The sequence below is a fragment of the Pogoniulus pusillus genome, chromosome 29 (assembly GCF_015220805.1).
Source record: "Pogoniulus pusillus isolate bPogPus1 chromosome 29, bPogPus1.pri, whole genome shotgun sequence".
In the NCBI taxonomy this organism is placed as follows: domain Eukaryota; kingdom Metazoa; phylum Chordata; class Aves; order Piciformes; family Lybiidae; genus Pogoniulus; species Pogoniulus pusillus.
Genome location: NC_087292.1, coordinates 9,213,734 through 9,229,741, shown reverse-complemented (window position 1 = coordinate 9,229,741; position 16,008 = coordinate 9,213,734). Strand labels below are relative to the sequence as shown.

Genomic DNA, 16,008 nt, shown 5'->3' with positions numbered 1-16,008 from the left:
ATGCATGTGTCCTCTGCAGCTCCAACTTCTTCCAGCTGCTCCCTCCCACTCAGTGCTCTGAAGTGTTTCTGCCATACAGCTCACTGCCTAGCTTGTGCACACAGCGCTGGGGACAGTGTCACTTGGGGATGAGTGTGCAGCCAGGCTGTGAGACCACACTGCCATCATCTCTGGAAGTAACACCTCACTAATATAGCAGGGGCTCCAGGATGGTGCTGGGAGAGACAGCTCAAGCGTTTCCCTCTGTGGAATCAGTAGCCCTGGGGAATCTGCAGAAGGCTGGGAGAGGATTTTTGCTATGAGTATGCAGGGTAGAAAGAGACATAGGAGTGACTGCTGAGACATTTGAGAGCTGGAATCTGAGTGCTTTGGATGCGTGTGCAGAAAGAAAGCTCAGGAGCTTTGATATCAGCAGAGGTGTCTCTTGGGTAGGGCTGTTTTTTCAGCAAGTCTTGAATCCAGCACTGCCAGCAAAGGAAATCGCCACAGTTACCTGTGGACTCAACTTTAGTGTCCTGTGCCCCAGTGACTGATAGTGAGGAGGAAGAGGAGCCCAGTAAGACCAGGACTCCTCTCTCCAGGGGAGCAGATACCAGCAGTGTTTTGGGGAAGCCTCACTGGTATTGTTTTCATCTGACTGTAAGGTCCTGTCCTTACAGTCATGTCCATGCCATGGTCATGCTGTCGGAGCTGGAGAGGCTGTGTCATGGACTTGAGGCTATGTATGACTTGACCTAGTTCACAAGAGCTTTCCCTACCTTTGGGGTCAGCCAGGAGCAGGAACCCAAGCAGGTTCCCAGGTCCAGCTTACACTGCATCTCCAAAGCAGCTGTGGTGGTATAACAGGGGCTAATGGAGATGGCAGCAAGTGGAGAGAAGGAAGGGGGTCCTGGTCCAATTGCCACAACAAATAACTTGAGGGTATTGTTGGTGGTTTTGTGGAAGTGCTTCCTAGCAGTCTGCCAGGCTTTGAAAGTCTTCTCAGACCCCATGGTAATAACATGACTACAGGAGACAGGAACTGCAGCTACCTGAAGCTGTGGAGGTTGGTTTTTTGTGTGGTTGGTTTTGCTTGTTTGGTTTGGGTTTGTTGGTTTCATTTTGGGGTTCTGTTTGGTTTTATTTATCTGGGTTTGGGGGATATTTTTCATTTGTTTGTTTGGTGCTTTTGTTGAGTGTTGTTTGGTTTGGGGTTTTTTTTTTAGCTTTTTGCCAGATCCCACAGCCATGCTGAGAACAGTGTCATGAACAGGGTTTTAAAAATAGCTGAGTTAAGGTAAAAGGCTGCATTTGTGCAAGTACCTTTATCAGCAGCAGCAAGCCCTGCATACGCTAAATACGTGCCCAGCTGAAACTGCACCCATGACGTGGGGGGTTTTATCTACAAATACAATATAAGATTGGACTCTCAGAAAAAATACTACCTGGAAAAAAAAAAAAAAGAAATGTGGGTGTTAAAAACAGTTGAGAGTTGTTGCCATTAATTTTCAAGTCAGCGCTAAAAAAATCAGTGTTAGTAAGATGAACAAATACAGCTATAGGAAGTTCTGTCTGGAGAAGAGGAGGCTCTGAGTCCACCTTATTGTGGCCTTTCAGTGTCTGAAGGGGGCCTACAGAAAAGCTGAGAGACTTTTTTAGGCTAACAGGTAGTGACAGGACTAGGGGCAGTGGAGCAAAGCTGGAGAAGGGTAGTTCAGACTGGACGTGAAGAGGAAGTTCTTCACCATGAGAGTGGGGAGATCCTGGAATGGGTTGCCCAAGGAGGCAGTTGAGGCCCCATCCCTGGAGGTGTTTAAGGCCAGGTTGGATGAGGCTCTGGCCAGGCTGAGCTAGGGTAAGGTGTCCCTGCCCATGGCAGGGGGCTTGGAACTAGATAATCCTTGTGGTCCCTTCCAGCCTGACTGATTCTATGATAAGTTGCTTCTGTTTGCTTGTGAAGCAAGCAAAGTGAATCAGTCTGAATATTTTTATTTTGAGATAATTACATCATCCTTATTACTTTTAGCTTAGACAGATAATTGATACCAGTAATCTAAAGTATGAATATGAAACCTGTAATCCAGTGCAAGATATGCTTTGTTTTGTCACTTCGTGGGATCTGCAGCCTTGTAGTTTAGGGTGGGGAGAATAGGTAAGATTGGTAGGGTTTTCCTCATTGTTTTTCCTTTTGCCTTCTTTTTCACCTTCTGTTTACTTTGTGGTGAAACTGAGTTGCTGCATGCTTATTTTGGAGTATCTGGAAATAGGGTGTAAAATTATCTTCTGTATTTTAAGTTGCAGCAGCAGGAGGAGCAGCCTTTGTTTTGAGTTAGAAGCAGTCAGGATGGGTATTGCATACGTGGGCCTCATTGTCAGCAGATTCATTTGGTCTGCTTTAATGGCTGATGTTTCATAATCTCCTAGATCTCAGTTTCTCTGAACCACTGGAAGAGCACAGCCCCTGTCAAATACAGCACTTTGAAAGGATAATATAAAATGGAGCAATGAAATGGCTGCAGTGAACAACAACAACAAAAGATTCTGGAGAACTTTAGTATTCCTGTTGACAAGAGATTTGGTGACAAAGATGGATTTGCAGATAATTTTTACAATCCCATGAAGGAAAAGCTGTGTTTAATGCAGATTGAAAACCATTAAAGCTCATGCAAATGGCTGTGTTGTTTGTATCCTACCTGAGTATTTTGGACCTGGCTCTCCTTTTGCTCGAGTAACTGTTTTTAAGTTCTGAATCACATGCCACAGTAAGATGGTAGGATAAGACAAATTTGTATGTCAGGTTGTTCCAGGCATTAGGATATTAAAACATGCCCAGAGGCAGGAATGTTAGTTGAAGTGGGCTGACGGGCTGAGCTTGCACAAAGTAATCAGTGTCAGTTCTGTGACTCTAAAGATCTGACCAAATGCCATTGAAGTACACAGTTGCAGTCCCACAGATGTCTCAGGGTGCATAGGGTGGTTGCAACAAGTATAATGCATGTTTGTGTAAATTCTTCAGATTAAGTATTTTTTTCAGTGAGAATGATGTGGAGACTTCAGGCAACCTTTCCAAAACCCAGAATAAAAAAAAGATTAGCAATAAAAGAGGGAGGACTAAATGCCTTCCTTCCCCATTGCTTGCTCTACGTGCAAATTTGTTACATGATGCTGTTCTGTGAGGTATAAGAAGTGGGCTAAGCATTGAAGCCAGGACATGCTTCATTAAATTGTGTTTATATGCTCATCACAGAAGTGGATACCCTGAAGTGTTCTCCTCTAATAGGAAGAGTTCTCTTTTTATTTTTTCTTTGATTTGAAGCTTATTCCTTTTATATTATCTGTTATCTATATTCTTCCCTATCAGGCAGAAAAAAAGATTTCTATTTTGGACTTCTGTCTGTAGAACATTGCTGCTGCCAAAGTCAGCAAAACTCCTGCTTGTGGTCAGTGGGAGCAACATCAGGCCCAGATCCTGACTAAAGGCTGTTAATAAAAGCATTGACTCCACTCTTGGGCTTGTTAATTGAATGTCTTTATTTTGCAATCACTGAGTTGCTGCTCAGCCACTGAGATCAGCTCCTTCTGTACCCTGTGCAGAAGCAAGATTTGAGTAGCAGATAGCAGCTGCCTGGGCATTAATAGGCCATGTCCCTGTGTGCTCCAAAATAACATCTTCAAGCAGGATTTTGATTTAAAAAGCTTATAAATAGGCAGCTGCCAAGTAAAATGTTATTAAACAAATATGTATGCATGTGTGGGCAGCTCCATTTGGATACCATCCACGACTTGCCAGGTGTTTACCTCTTCAGTATATCTTCTAAAACTGTCCTGCCTGTTGACAAAAAAACCAAGGAGTAGGAAGGTAGCCTGAAGTATTCAGAAGACAACAGACAAAAATGAGCACTTGGGGAGGAGTGGTCGGGAGGGGAAAACTGCAGAATGAAGCTGCACACAGGATTACAGTGAATAGAATTCAAATGGTGATATTTTCTGCTCAGCTATACAGATAATGCCCATTCCTATAAACTGCATTTTTTTCCAGCTAGCAGGAGCCATTGTGATCACCTTGCCAGGCTTTCTGTACCATCTGGCTATTGAGTTTCGGCAAGTGATTCATGTGTCCAGCCCAGTAATGCTGTTACCGAGGTCCTTGGCAGAGGCACCCGTCTCCTCTGCTGATCCTGGCTCCCATAAAAAGTTCTGCTTCAACACATAACTTTCAGTAAATAAAGTAGTAGTTAATATTTAAAACAAGTAGCAGATGTTGCCTCGTTTGGGATATTTTTGCAGTATGTGCTTGTTTACTGGTGCTCAACTGTCATTTCTGTAGCTGATTATTTCAGTTCTAGGAAGTCTTGTTCTACCATAGCAGCCACTCCTCACTGTACTGTTTACTATCTTATCTTTCTCATTGAAAGAAAACCTGTTTGCCCGACCACAATATTTTCCATTCTTCTTTTCCTTTGCATTTTCCCCCCCCCCCTTACCCATGTGGAACGATCTTTGTTATAAAGCAAAGATAGTGCTATTGTCATATCTGGAATTGAAAGAAGCCTTTGAACTGTGGCCAGAGTGTCAGACCACGGTGGAAAAAGATGCCTCTCCAAAACAATGTAACTGGCAAATCTCTGTGTAGATTTATAGTGTGATCTTGCCATAATATGAGAACGCACTAACCTCCTACTGAACTCAGTGAGAGGAAATGACTAATGCAGGGAGATAGCTGATACAGTATTTATATTGGACAAAACCTCTAAACTATCTTAAACCAGTTCTGTAGCACGGGAAGTGGAGCCTTTATTCAGTTTCCTACAGAGATGTTGTTAGACACTTTTAAATCAAATAATTTAATAGATAAACCTTTACCTTTTGGCTACCGTCAAAAGTGTTGTGGTTTATTTAAGCAGATTCTAGTTGACAGGCATTTTGCTTTGGGGATGTGAAATGTGTGGATATCAGTATGTGAAGGCTGGATGTTTCAGGACATTGAAATCATGCTTAAGCTTAATTGTGAGGATCTTCCTTGTTAATAGCTCCAAAAGCTTAGCAAAAAAAGCTCAGTAAAAGAGCTCTGTTATCCTTGGCTACTTCTTAATTTCTCTAGCAAGTACTCTTGCTTCTCTGCATTTGTAATATACATATCAGGTGCTAGATATGGGTTTGGTTTTTGGTTTTGATTTCTTGTTTGGGTTTTGTTGGTTGGTTTGGTATGGTATGGTTTGTTTTTTTTTTTCTGCTGTGAAAAACTCTTTTTTTGCCAGTGCCACCAGATAATAAGCTTTTACCAACTCAAAACTCTTTGTGTGAGAACCTTCACCACTAATTTCTGTCATGGCAGAACAGACTGACCTGTATTAGATAGTGTGAGAATGAAAAACTTCACTGTAGTCTTGTTTAATTTCCCCCTCCCTCCTCTTAAGTTCTTTTCCCCCTTCATTCACAGCTGTCTATTTCCAGACCTTCCTGGGCTTTTTGGTATTGCGTGTTAAGTTTATTTTCTTCCTATCCCTGGTGGCTCTCTTGGTTTACAGAGCAGTTTGTTCCTTACTCATTGTTTTGTCTCCTTTGAGGAAATTGCCAGGGTTTCCATTAGCTTGTGATGCTAATAGCTGTGACCTCCTTAGGTATCTGCCTGGTTAGAAGGGATTTTTTAATTTGTGGTAATGTAAATATGCTTTGCTTGCAGCCTACAAATTACTTGGATCAGATAAGACAGGCAGCAATCTAACCTTTCTGCAGCAAGCCTAATCTTTAATTATTCTTATGGCATATAGTGTAACAGAGGGGCTAAAGTAAAGTGATTTTTTACTCTCTTAAGATTTGTTCATTTGTTTTCTTGTTTTGAATAAACACAAAATGAATTTTCAGGGTGAGGGCTAAAAGTTATTCCAAAGGCAGATGCAGTCAGGATTGAGGAGGTGTCTGCATGGAACTCACACTTTGCTGATTAAAAAGCTGATCATCCTTGTCTAAAGCATTAACTCATGCTACAAGTAATCAAGTTGTAACTGAGTAAGCATCTCCTTTTGGCCTCAAGATGCTAAGCCAGGTGAACCTTCAGCCTGACTTAGTGCAGAGATTTTTGTGACTGATGTGCTGAGGCCACCCCAAATGTGAAGATGCTGGCTAAGCTTAGACAGTCTTTCTGTTTATCTGCAGGATGAATCAACAGGAGAGATCACTTTCTACATGAAGGGGGCCGATGTGGTGATGGCTGGGATCGTGCAGTACAATGACTGGCTGGAGGAGGAGGTATGGGGCCATCTTTCCTGCAGACAGAGGGTTCCTCATGCCAGTGCTTTTCTTGTAGGGCAACACGTGACAAATCTTGTCCATGTGGCAGGGTGGATGTAACTGCTAAAACATGAGAGCCAGAAGATCACTGATCTTGACAATTAACTGGGTTAGTCTTCAGTCAAATATATGTGCAGAAACAGGGAAGTCAGATGAACATGCTTCCTGCAGAATAAGTCCTCTAAATAAAATGGATTTTGTTCAAAACTGATTGCCACAGGCGGTCACCAGCTTTTCCTGGGCTTAATCCTGTGCTTGGATTTCTTTTAGACTGAAAGGTCTAATTTCAAAACTACATTTAACAGCTTTGTGCTAGGATATGTTTGTCAGATTAGCTGTAATGTTAACAGAAAGTTCATAGCAGTAGCTTCGGTTAACTGATTCTCCCCACCCCAAAAACCTGGTGTTCAAAGAAACAACAATACCTTGGGTCTTATTTTAAAGAGTTGGTGGCCAAAGATGTGAGGTCTACAAATCAAAGGCTTGTATCATTTTAGTGGCAGAGAAAATAAGATCAATGGGGTTGTTTCTGCCACACTGGTACAACAGAGAGGACATTTTTGGGTTTGATTGCTGGGATAGATTACAAACCATTGCGGATCTCCCTTTTTCCCCCCCCCCTCTTGGGTTTATCATGCACTTTATCAGATGTTAGAGACTCACAGGGGTTGCTCAAATGGGACAGTTATTTTCTTAACCTGCTATCTTACATTGCCATCTCTGAATGCTGTGCATAAATCATCTTACTTGAAATGCCATTTATGGTTTACAACGTGGTGCTTCTTTCCAGTGTGGTAACATGGCTCGCGAAGGCCTGAGGGTTCTTGTTGTAGCCAAGAAGTCTCTGACAGAAGAGCAGTATCAAGACTTTGAAGTAAGTTTTTCTTTGTTTTTAAACAAACAGTTGCTGAAGTGATTCTCACAGAACTCTCATGATAGTGCTGCCTCTCATCTCCCTGCTCTGTTTGCTGGAATTGTCATTCTTCAGTGTCTTGCTGTTCTTTTAATCAGAGTTGCTTTTTAAGTGGTATGTCTGAAACTGGATCCCAGCCAGGTCCCTCCAAAACAGTTCCTGAATCCTGCCTCACAATCTTTTGTGGTTTTAAGTTCTGCAAATATTCATCATTTGCTAGATAAGTTGTGTTTGTGTGGGGAAGTGTGTTGGCCTTTAATTCTTATTGTTGCATTCCGACATCCAGAGAAACTACAAACAACCAGAATATAATCCAGCCAGGCTCCATGGAGACACAGGCTTCATGCCTGGGGTGTGTTAGGTCTCTACAGACACAGCACTCGTTTGCTTAGCCCAGGCAGGCAAACTCTGGAGGCAAACTCTGAAGTTAAATGCAGAGATGAGACAGTGGAAATGCTTGGGATTCTCTGTTGCCATCAATTGTAGGTGTGTTAGTTGCAGAAACCTTGGCTGGACCTGTGGCACAAGGGTGTCTCTGCAGGTGTCACTTCAGCTGCTGTGCAGTTGTGTTCACAAGGACATGCTGTGCACCATGCTGCCCAGCTGGACCAGGACAGGGACTAAACAGCAGCAACTTCTGAGATGTTTTCCACCTTATTCTGTGTTTGCCTCACATTTCCCAGCTGTTACTGGAGGCATCCCTGAAAGGTAGTCAAGAGAAAGAGGTTAATTGGATGACTGTTGTGCTGGTCAGCCCTGCATGCCACAAAATGTTGGGCTGGCTGCAGAAGTGACTGTGGCTGTGTCTGCTCTGTCCCCAGGCACGCTATGTCCAGGCAAAGCTAAGTGTACATGACCGCTCCCTGAAGGTAGCCACAGTCATCGAGAGCCTGGAGATGGAGATGGAGCTGCTGTGTCTCACTGGTGTGGAGGACCAGCTGCAGACAGACGTCAGACCCACTCTGGAGACCCTGAGAAATGCTGGCATTAAGGTCTGCCTAACTTCTTGTTACTCCTAACAGGAACACATAGACCCTCTGGACTATGTGACAATGTCCTACAGACAGTACATTAAGGCAGTCTGGGGGCCTATCAAGGGAAATGTTTCACCAGGTGCCTTTTGTGAGTTGGCACAGTGGGGCTGGCTAGTGATTTTTAAACATCACTGTGGGAACAGAACATGCTGGAAGTAGTAAATGTTAACTAAACACATGGAATCATGTCATCTTTTGTGCTTTTTGTCCCCTGATACACTCTGGCTCCTTCTGGAGGGGAACGGAGTGTGTAGGCAGGAGGGGTAGCTGCAGAAAGCTTCTGGGCGGTTGATTCTTTCAGAAAGTCACATGAAACAAGACTGGTTTGGATGTGTTTGGTCTCTGGATGAGCTCCGGTGCTGAGGCTGAAGTTGCGCACGTCCATGCGCCCAGTGGCCACTAGAGGGAGCCTGAGCCACGAGAATCACGAAGTGGACTCTTAGCCAGCGTCCTGGGCTCTGGGTCTAAGACTCAGACGCCTACAGCCTGAGCTGTGCTGCTCAGCGGTGTGGGAACCGCTGTCATGCCTGCTTAGTTTCTTTACTTGAAAACTTCTCAGTCAGGTCCTGGACTCGGAAAAGGAGGAAGGGCAAAAATTAATATTCAGATTTGGGTAAGAAAATTATGCAAAAGGTTCTGAGCGTAGGTTCTGTGCTTTGAGTAGCCAAGTGAACAAAAACTCTTGAGCTATGTTGTGAATCTAAAGTAGGGATATGTTTTTGGGGTTTGGGTAGGAAATGGAATTCAAGGCTTGGGACTGAGCTTCCAAAAATGCTCTCTGCTTGGAGCCATCCCTATTTGGAGAAGGGACTTAAGCAGTGAGGCCAGCAGAATCAGAGCTTCTTAGCAGCACCGTGGCTTTCTCCCCATACGGCTTGGTCCTTGCCAGTTCTTCCAACGTGGTTTCATTTTTTCTCTTCACCTTGGCTGGAGTCAGTGTCAGGGTGTGGAGCATGTCCTCGCACAGCGAGTGCAGTGCTGCTGAGCACTCCCTGCAATGGTATGCTCCTCAGGGTGCTGCGTGTGAGGCGTAAATCAAGAGTGAAGGCAGTTTGGTAATTCATTGCAGGGACCATCTTGTTAAGAGCAAATCTCTTTCAATCTGAGATTATTAAACAAATTATTGTGTCTTTGTGTGTTTTGGAGGCTTGTTCTGGTTTTTGGTTGGTTGGGGGTGGTTTTGGTTTGGTTTTTTTTCGGGGGTGGGTGTTGGTTGTTTGTTTGGTTTGTTGGTGTTTTGTTTGGGTTGGGGTTTTTTTTGAGTTTAGTTAAATATTCTCGGGCAATGTCTGTCTTGAAAGAATAAAAACAGCAGTAGAAAAAAAACCCCAACAAACTCCACTCTACTTAGGACGTCGAGGGAATTCCCTGCCAGATTATAAGAGGGTACATTGCTGCTGACATTGCTTTCTAACTCCCCCTCTCACCAGCACAAAATAAAAGGAGCAGTGTATTTTCTTTTTTTTTTTTTTTAATCTTAAAAAAAAAGCCCAACCAAGTTAGTCTGTTCCAGACGCACACATCAGCAGTGAGCTAACCCCAGTTGCATCATCCACATTTCAGGCAGGGCCATGAGGAATCTTTCTGTGGCAGAGCCCGCTCATTTCAGCGTACAAGAAATAGCTGGGGTGGGACACATTAACACATGCATGCACATTCTTTAGCTTGCTTTTCGTGGCTTTAGCAGCAGAATCTTGAAGTAATGCAGGTGGGGAAAAAAATATTATATATAGTTTGTAACTTCTTAGCCTCTTTAAAAGCTTTGCTTTCTTTCATCTGTGAGAATTTTCATGTTATGTTTTAAAACAGGGCTTTAAAGAAACCCACAAACTCCAAAAGCTAATTTGTGTATGTGTATGTATTCTAGCAGTCCTGTTAGATGCCTGAACTGGCAGGTGGTGCTTCAGATGTCCTGCAGACGTGGTTGTTAAGTTTTGTATTTAATACATTACATCTTTGGATTTTAGGTGTGGATGCTGACAGGGGATAAGTTGGAGACAGCCACGTGTACAGCCAAGAATGCACATTTGGTGACACGGACACAGGACATCCACATATTCAGACTAGTGAGTAACGCCCTCACACTCCTCTCTCACAATTTACTTGGGACCCCAAATTCTGGGACAGGAGAGGTGCTGAGGTCACAACTGTTTTCCAGCAGTAGACCCAGAATATTTTCATTATTTTGACCCAGCTTTCTATCCCATCATTATTTTCTCTATGTAGTCTGGCTGTGTTCTCTACATGACAACTTAGTCTGTAGAACTTCTGCTCCCTCTGAGGCTCATTTGCTGTTTTTTTTCCACCCCAAAGAGGCAAACCCTTCCTCGGTTGCTGTCTTTTCCCCCAGGTGACTAACCGTGGAGAAGCTCACCTAGAGCTGAACGCCTTCCGCCGGAAACACGACTGTGCTCTTGTTATTTCTGGCGACTCGCTGGAGGTAGGCTCCAAATGCCTCTGGCCGTTGCACTGTGGCCAGATTGGATTCCTGTAAAAGAAACTCTCATAGCACAAACATCGGTGACGCTTCTGATCTCTGTAAATTAGGTGTGTCTCAAATACTATGAGTATGAATTCATGGAGCTGGCTTGCCAGTGCCCTGCTGTTGTGTGCTGCAGATGCGCTCCGACGCAGAAAGCTCAGATCGTGCGATTGCTCCAGGAGAGGACTGGCAAGCTCACCTGTGCAGTAGGTAAGGGACTCAGTAGTGCCCATGTAGGATGGTGTCTTTACTGCTGCTTCTTTTGAGTGAACAGTCTCATGTCATAACACCTGGAATACTCAGTTCATAAAGTGGAGGTTTTGTGGGATGATAGAGAAGATGACATTTTGCATGTAGAAGTTTCAGTGACAAAATACTCATTAAGTATTTGGGGTGGTATCTTTGCAAAACAGAGCTTGGCCTTCACCAGGTGAGGTGCCATTGTTAATCTGTGAGCTTTATTTCAGCACTGCAGCTATAGCAGTGTACCTCCAAGTCAGATAAACCAGTCAGTGACCTGTGGGTCTACTAAAAAATGCTTTGCAGGGGTTTGTACTCAGTGGTCTTTGGAGGTCTCCTCCAACCTCCTGCATTCTGTGATTCTACAAAAACCAACAAATCTTTGGAATAATTTAGATTCACAGAATCACAGAACCTTAGAGGTTGGAAGGGACGTCCAGAGACCCAGTCCAACTCCCCTGCCAAAGCAGGATCACCTAGGGTAGTTTGCATAGGAATGTGTCCAGGCAGGTTTTTAAAGTCTCCAGAGAAGGAAACTGAGAAGGAGAAGGAGATTGATGGTTTCTCTTTAAAATCCTGCTTTTATTGATAGCGTTAAATGTCTCCTCTAGCATTACTGTCTGGTGTAGATTTCTTTGATGGGTTTGTCTTGGTTGCTTAACTACTGATGTCATTTATCTGACCTGCAGGTGATGGAGGGAATGATGTTAGCATGATTCAGGAGGCTGACTGTGGTGTTGGGGTTGAAGGAAAGGTGAGATTACTTCATGTTTAAAGAGACTTCCTATGGCAATTCAAAAGCTAGATTGCAAGTAACTCTGAAATGAATCCTCAGAAGGATTTTCTCTAGAAAGAAGGAAGCTTTCACAAGAGTAATCATCAGACCAAGAGCTTTGTCATGAAAAGTAATGTGGCTACGAAAAGACTACCAAGTAGCAAAGTGCAGGTTCATTATTTGGTTCTGGATTGATTCCCAGAATTTGGACCATCATGGTTAGTTCGAGGGTTTTTAATCATGTTTAGGTGCTCCAGCTGCTGGCGTTAAAATGACTCTGATAACGTATACCTGCACGTGCAATTAAGCACTGTTTATGTTAGTTTAGAAAGCAAACTCTGGGGTTGGAACTCTGGTTCCTGCGTGTGGAGATGCTTGGAGCAGCAAGAGTGGATTTGGCGGCAGTGGGAAGTGCTTGCAGTGAGCCAGAACATTAAAGCTGAGTGAACTTCTGAGACTGAAAACTTGTGTTCGAAACTGACTTGATAGGAGTGCCACATTAACATGCATGTTGTGAATCATAATCTAGAGGACTGCTTAGTACTGGAGGCCAGGGTTCAAATGGGAATTCTCCTCATATTTGTGCTCTTTGCTTAAAGGCCACGGTGGAAGGCAGAAATGCTGAGGCAACCCTCTCTCCCACCAAATAGATTGTAAATTTTCTTGGAAATTCTGGCAGTGCTAACTAAATCATAACAATAATAATATATTTCTTTGTTTCCAATAATGAGGTGATCTCACTGTGCTTTCCCTTGCTGTTTACACAGGAAGGAAAACAGGCATCACTTGCAGCCGATTTCTCTATCACTCAGTTTAAACACCTGGGTCGTTTGCTAATGGTGCATGGAAGGAACAGTTACAAAAGGTCTGCAGCACTCAGTCAGTTTGTAATCCACCGGAGCTTGTGCATCAGTACAATGCAGGTAAAAGGGTCCAGAGGGTTTATCCAATGGAGAGGTGAAAAAGCCAATTAAAGCCTAAAGGTTCTATGTTCCGCTAGATGCAACTATTGCTTCTCCTGAAAATTTTCATGTGAGGTTGTTACTTTGATGAAAACACATAGGAAAGTTCCTGCTGTTGAGCAAACATCAGCAATTTCTTCCAAAATGGACAAACAGTATTCTGCCTTAAAAAAATACTGCTGCCATGCAGCATGTCGTAGCTCTCACTAGGTAATGTTAGGAAGTACTGAAAATCTGAAGCTGAGAATATTGCTCAAGGCTTCAACTGAATAAGTGCATCAATTTTCAGATGTGTTTTAACTTTGGTCTTGACATTCAAAGGCCTTACTTAATCAGCTGAAGAGGACCTGGCTCAGACCCTGGTGAGGCTACCAGAAGCTCAGTTTGGCATGCTCTGGAATGTTCAGAGAAGCTGTGCTGTATTGACGCAGCAGCTTGCTGCAGCAATGTTGGGGTGATTTGTTCCTCTCCATTTGAAGTGGAACCTCAGAAACAGGTTTGATTTACACAGAATTTACATTGGTTGCATGCAGAGCCTCAGTGTAACAGGAATGCCAGTTGGAAAGGAGAGTTGAAAGTGATTTTTAAGAGTTCATAAGCCAAATTCCCTCCTTAGCAGTGGTCACTTGAGTGAAGGTTACAGTTAAGGACAGAGGTTGCTCTTTGGGAGTTGCATTTCTGCACCATATATTCCCAAAAAACACAAAGTGTTTTTTGAGTAAGATGCTTGGTGTTTTTCAGTAGGCTGATCCTGCCCTCTCCCATGGGAGAGGGATTTGCAGACACAGAAAGTTCAAAGTCAGGGGCAGTCTGTCTTTCTCCACAGCTAAAAACAAGAACAGAAAACAAACCTGTAACTTTGGACCAAAAAAAAAAAAACCACCAAAATGAATCTTGAACTCTCTGGAGTTTGTGTTGTTGAGTCTTAACTCTTTTTACATGGTGAGGGCATCATCCAGGCATAAATAAATATGCACCTGTCCATCACAACATCTGGATGGCTTTGATTAAACCAGTGGGCTTTGGAGGAAACTATGTTCTTTTCTGTGGAATTGTATTACAAAAAGATTTCCAAGTCCAACTCTCCAGTGTTTGCTGTTAAACAGAACTTTCATCCAAGGTTTGCATAGGAATAAAAAGGGTTGACATTACGTTCTTCCATCTTCATTTCAGGAATTTGGTGAGCCCACCACAGCTACATTCCAGTTTGAACAGAGTGGTTTTTTAAGGTGTTGCTTTTGCTGCAGTATCTTAATGCCTGAAGAGCTTTCTTTTCTTCCCTTTTCTAGGCTGTTTTCTCGTCAGTATTTTACTTTGCTTCAGTTCCTCTCTACCAAGGCTTCCTCATCATTGGGTAAGAGTTCACTTTTTATTAGGAGTGTGTAAAGCCTCTGCATAATTAATAGATTTAGGCTAATTAACATGCAAGGCATGGTCATCTCAACTCTGTTTCACAAGACCTCTTCAGAAGATGGGTGTGATCTTTGTCCTCTTTCTGCTCCTCTGCACTGAGCAATGCCACTGAGGCAGTGCAAACACTAGAAACCTTTCCAAAGGACAGTTTGTCACTTCGGAGCATGAGAAGTAAGCCATCCTTCAGGAGCTGCTCCTGTGTCCCTATTTAAAAGCAGAGGGGCTGTCATTATGCTCTGATGCCTGTGCAGCAGTGAGAGCCACTGCCCAGTTTCTGACAAGGGAGGAAAGACAAGCCAAACCTCTTCCCCAGGAGGAATCATAGATTCATAGAATAGTTTGGTCTGGGAGGGACCTTAAAGATTATCTTTCAAGCCCCAGTTGGAACTGGAACCCCCCCCCAGACAGTTCCTGTCTAAAACATCCTGGAATTACACTTGCAATTCTGTGACTTTATAGACTTTCTAATACACAATTGAAAAAGGAACTTCAAATTCATCTCCATTGCCTTCTGAAGCAAACAGGATCAAACCTGAACTGTAGAGCAAACTACGGAGTGGAGACATGTCTGTCCTTGGCTGCATTAATAAGCCTGTAACACTGCTTGCAACACTTGAACACCTCTTTATGAGTGTTTCTAATCAAAAGCCATTCAGAAAATAGATTCTGCAGGGGTTTTTAACATGCAAAAACTTCATGTTCCATTTGCAAGGTTCTGTATGTATGTAGTGTACTTCCAGAATACTGCATTTCCTTCCTGAAGACTAGTGTTTGTCTGCTCATCTACACCTTAGTTAATTTACTGATCTTCTACCTCCTTCCAGGTACTCCACAATTTACACAATGTTTCCAGTGTTTTCTCTAGTGCTGGACAAGGATGTTAAATCTGAAGTTGCAATGTTGTACCCAGAGCTCTACAAAGACCTTCTTAAGGTGCGGGAGACTCTTGTTTGTTTTTGGTTCAAAGCAAGATCCTTGTCCTGGTGTGAAACTCTAAATGCATAAAGTCAAGTATATTATTAGTAGATACAGAACTTTATCAAGCAGAATTGTTTTAAAGGCAAGTTTGAAGTAACAGATACAAGCAGATTTCCTGGCAGTTTGTTATTGAATGCTACATGAGATGCAATTTATTAGAAACGGCTGGGGAAATAGAAGTTCCATTCTGTGGGAAATTCTAAGGATTTAATATTACTGATCTGTTCCAAAATGAAGGGGAAAGAGAAATTGTGGGGGATTTGGCAAGACACTGAAGCCAGAAAAAGAGGATGGGAAGAAGGGATATGCTCCTCTGATGGAGGGAGGAGGTTATCACATCGTTTCTTGAATAGAAATTTGCCTTGAGAATGATCTAAAGGAACCTAAAGATTTGGTTGCTGTGCCATTTCTTGGCAGCTTTAGCATGAAAGTCAGGTCCTTCTCTTCAGACAAAAAACACTGTTTTTGGTCTATCCAGTGTAGAACATCAGGAAGATAAATTTTGTCTCTGGTTCTTTTTGGGGGTTGTTTTTTATTTGAAATTTTTTCTCATGGATAATTTTTTTTAATAACTGGGGTATGCAGACTGGGAACATCTTTCTTAATTGAAGGAAAGGGTGGACTGACTATTCAACAGATCCTTTCCCTCAAGGATTTCTGTTAAACAGATACTCTCAGAAGCAAAGCCTGTTTTTCCAGCAGCCTGACTAAGTCTCCATCTGGTTTCACTTGTATGTTGTCTCTTATGTCTTAAACCACTAATTCTCCAACCATCCTTAGGCCTGGTCTAAACATAGTGGGGGGGGTTGTACTGGTATAGCTGTGTTGGCTGGAGATGCTTTTTGTTTTTTAAACCCTACTTGCCTTCAATAAGATGCTGATTTGTGTGTGTGTGTGTCTAGAAAGATAATGTATTCATGTGTATACACACATCTTATATT

The 16,008-nt window shown here is 42.9% G+C and overlaps 1 protein-coding gene across 1 annotated transcript in view; it reads left to right on the top strand.

Moving 5' to 3' along the window:
* Positions 1-16,008, top strand: part of ATP9A (ATPase phospholipid transporting 9A (putative)) — a 64,342-nt gene that overhangs the window by 40,199 nt on the left and 8,135 nt on the right. The window contains exons 16-25 of the mRNA XM_064168009.1: positions 6,136-6,228; positions 7,061-7,144; positions 8,005-8,175; positions 10,185-10,283; positions 10,568-10,657; positions 10,765-10,909; positions 11,629-11,693; positions 12,482-12,637; positions 13,966-14,030; positions 14,914-15,022. Coding sequence (XP_064024079.1) covers positions 6,136-6,228; positions 7,061-7,144; positions 8,005-8,175; positions 10,185-10,283; positions 10,568-10,657; positions 10,765-10,909; positions 11,629-11,693; positions 12,482-12,637; positions 13,966-14,030; positions 14,914-15,022 — 1,077 coding nt within the window. The remainder of the gene's footprint in view (positions 1-6,135; positions 6,229-7,060; positions 7,145-8,004; positions 8,176-10,184; positions 10,284-10,567; positions 10,658-10,764; positions 10,910-11,628; positions 11,694-12,481; positions 12,638-13,965; positions 14,031-14,913; positions 15,023-16,008) is intronic.